General features: G+C 47.9%; 1 protein-coding gene across 1 annotated transcript; it reads left to right on the forward strand.

Annotated features, from left to right (window-relative positions):
• The first annotated feature begins 259 nt into the window (after nucleotides 1-259).
• Nucleotides 260-2684, forward strand: LOC119337979. The gene is made up of 3 exons (XM_037610268.1): nucleotides 260-565; nucleotides 1026-2295; nucleotides 2381-2684. Exon 2 carries the CDS (start codon nucleotides 1376-1378, stop codon nucleotides 2276-2278), a length of 903 nt encoding a protein of 300 aa, XP_037466165.1. The 5' UTR covers nucleotides 260-565; nucleotides 1026-1375; the 3' UTR covers nucleotides 2279-2295; nucleotides 2381-2684.
• Nucleotides 2685-3357: the final 673 nt, after the last annotated feature.

Genomic DNA, 3357 nt, shown 5'->3' on the forward strand with positions numbered 1-3357 from the left:
CCCCAACTTTCCGGAAGCTTAGCAGGAATGGAAAAAAATCTCACGAATTTGAAGGGGTGTGTCCGCCAGATGGTGAAAATGCCTTTAACGCGTGTGAAGCGCCAAATAGGAATGCAGGTGAGGCATCCGGCACGACACAACATACTGGCGGGAACCCTACATGGGCCGAAGCACGACCGGCGGTGCCTGGGTGGCCCGACCAGCCCAAGTCTCAGGAACCCTGCCTCTCTCCCAAGGTCGCCTTACGCGTCTCCCCCAATCCCCAGTCTCAATCGAAGCCAAGGAACCAAAAACAGTGGCTGCGCTCGTCGCCCCCACCCTGCGCCGCCGCAGTCCAGCAACCCCCCACCCCATATGCCCCCGCCATGGCAGCCCTCAACTTACGCCGCCGGCACGATAGTGGCAGCATCTCTCTGCCGCTCCTCCTCACCGGCCGGATTTCACGCATCCCCTGATTCCGATCCCCTTTCTTTCGTTTCAGATGAAGAGAAGACCATTGGAGATACTTCCACAGCTGCCCCTCCTATCTCCCTCGATGATGAATTTCCGAAGGCCACCGCCAGGGGTAAGCATACCGTGATCTGTCGCACAACGATTAGAAAGATCCAATTTTTATGAGCTGTGTGTGCAGTTTTGTTGAGGGGGGCAGTTTTTTTTTTGTCGCAAAGATGCGATTTTGCTGCCAATCAATCGTACGAATTATATAGTATTCTCATATAAATATGATGAATCTATTGGTTTCGTTCTGTTCAACGTAACCGGGGTGTTGGAGCGAAAAATGTTGATGGAATCCTCCGGGGGGCTGTGATGTAAAGTTTGTTTTGCCCTTTCAGTGAATCGGTCAATCCCAACGATAGTAGAAATCGGTTTGCCAATTTGAATTGTATTCTTGTTCCTTCAGTACATATATCTGTAGGGGGGAAAGGGAAGGGGCCTTGTCCGAGTCGGCAACGTACACGGGCTTATTTGCTTCGTTATATACATCTGCTTACATGTTTTTTTCCGTGATTTTTTCACAATGACAGGACCTTATGCAAGTGCAGGCTGGTCGGACCTCCCCATAGATCTCCTCATCCGGATACTGCATCTCCTTGAGCTCCCGGAGGCCCTCGCCTTCCATGCTGTCTGCCCATCATGGCGTTCTGCATCTGTGGCCGCAGGCGGTGCCCCACCTCGCCGCACGCCGTGGCTTGTGTCCTTGGCGGAGGAGCCTCTTCTGGCAGGGGATCAACAGCGGCGTGTGCGTCGTGGGTTATGTGATCCTGCTGCTACTTCTTAGCTCCGCAACCTCCTGGATGCTGAGAGAACTTTTCAGGTCAGCTTTCCCAGGGGCCAAGCCGTAGCCTGCTGCGGTGCCTCCCATGGCTGGTTAATCATGGCAAACGAGCTCTCGGATCTCGTCCTATATGACCCCTTCACCGCGGCGTTGATCCCGCTCCCACCAATCACCGGTTTTGCGCCGTGCATACAGGGTGTCTATGGAGACGAAGGAAAGATCGTCGGCTATCGTTACGGGTGTTACATGATAGAACGTGTTCATGATGTGCAGTCCCTCGGTGGGTATTTCTACGACAAGGTTGTGTTGTCCGGTCCTCCGTCCACTTGTCGCGCTGTTGCTCTGGTCATCCACCTGGATGGCAAGCGGCTCTCTTTCGCGAGAATAGGAGACACCTATTGGCAACAAGTATCGGTGATCCGAAGAAATGGAGATAGTTTTGCAGATTGTATCTACCACCGCGGAAGGTTCTATGCGGTGACAATGGAAGGGATATTGAAGTCATGGGACTTTAGTGGACCAGACAAACCGAGGAAGAAAACGGTCATCGCCGAGGATGACAATGATATGTTCGACGACCCAGTTATCACTAGGTACTTGCTTTCGACTCCTTGGGGTAATCACTTGCAGGTGCGTGTCTTTCTTGACACACACCAGGGAAACAATGTCAGGATTGAAGTAGACAGGTTGGACCTCAAGAGTCAGACAAGGGTAGCACTGAGCTCAGGGAAGGCTCTGCGGGGACATGCGGCCTTCGTCGGACAGAATAGCCCTGGCATTTTATCCACCAAAGAATTCCCCAAACTAAGACCCGATTGTATCTATTTCACAACTCCCCGCCTCAGAGAGCGCCATGCTTTCGAGCATCGCCGTAACCAATGGAGCGGTGTGAAGGTCTATGACCTGAGGAGACAGACACTTGAAGATGCTTTCCCGTCTAGTGGAGGTCTTTACGGAACCATCTTTCCATTGGAAGTCTGGTTCACACCAAGTCTGATCTGATAACCACGCTGTAACTTGTAAGTGTTATTTTGGTCCATAATTTAGTAGCATCAGGCCTAATGGTTTTTCTGTGAGTTCTCACTATTGTTGTATCATTTTCAGGGTGGAAATATGCCTCGAGTTAATGGGAATTCCCTTTCAGAAAATGAATCATCTGCCTCCAGGATAATTTCTCTTGTTTCTCTTGTGGCTGTTTTCATGTGTGTGTGAGTCGTTTAGAAACGACGGGTTTTAGCATGGAAGAAGGTTGCCAGCGCCAAATCTACACTGTCGCTCTTGGTGTTGGTTTTATTATATAGTGTATGTGTTCAATTGTTTCAGAGAAAAGTGTTGCATGTCTTGTAATATGTGAGTTCTGTGTAGCTCAGGCTCAGAAAATCAGTGAGTTGTGTATCACTTGCGTGAATGCTGGAGACCAAAGAGTTTGTACTAGTACTACTACCTCTGTCCCAAATAAGTGTCTCAACTTTGTACAAAGTTATACTAAGCTTAGGACGCTTATTTTGGGACGGAGGGAGTATTTTGTAGTTGTTGCACAGTTCCTCGTTCCAAACCCATGTATCGGCCGACCTAAATACAGACCCAGCTCAATGTCGCTGCCTCTGTATTTCGCAGAACCTCTGAAGTGCAACGCTTTAATTTGATATTTTGTGTGTGACGTTCGTGTGCATTTTTGCCCTTTCGACGCAAAGATGTGGTTTTCCTAACAATCATACGGATTATGTTCAATAGCTGAATGCCCTTGCTGCCAGGTAAAAACAAGCTTAAACATATTTTGCACACCGAACAAGGCAACCTATCTGAAGATATTGTATTCAATCTTTAAATGAACTAAGATTATTACTTGAATCCTAGACAACAATATCTCTTCAATCTTTAAATGAACTAAGATTATTACTTGAATCCTAGACAACAATATCAAATACAGTAGATTATAAGAGTATGGTAGCACATGAATTTATTGTTAAAATAATGAGATGATGCTTAAGGATAATTTGAGATTTAATAAAACTCACAGTGAGACTAGTATCTTGCCTGCACCCTCTTTGTTTAACATACTTTCAGGCACGTACCTCATC

This window comes from Triticum dicoccoides, chromosome 7B, assembly GCF_002162155.2.
Source record: "Triticum dicoccoides isolate Atlit2015 ecotype Zavitan chromosome 7B, WEW_v2.0, whole genome shotgun sequence".
Lineage (NCBI taxonomy): Eukaryota > Viridiplantae > Streptophyta > Magnoliopsida > Poales > Poaceae > Triticum > Triticum dicoccoides.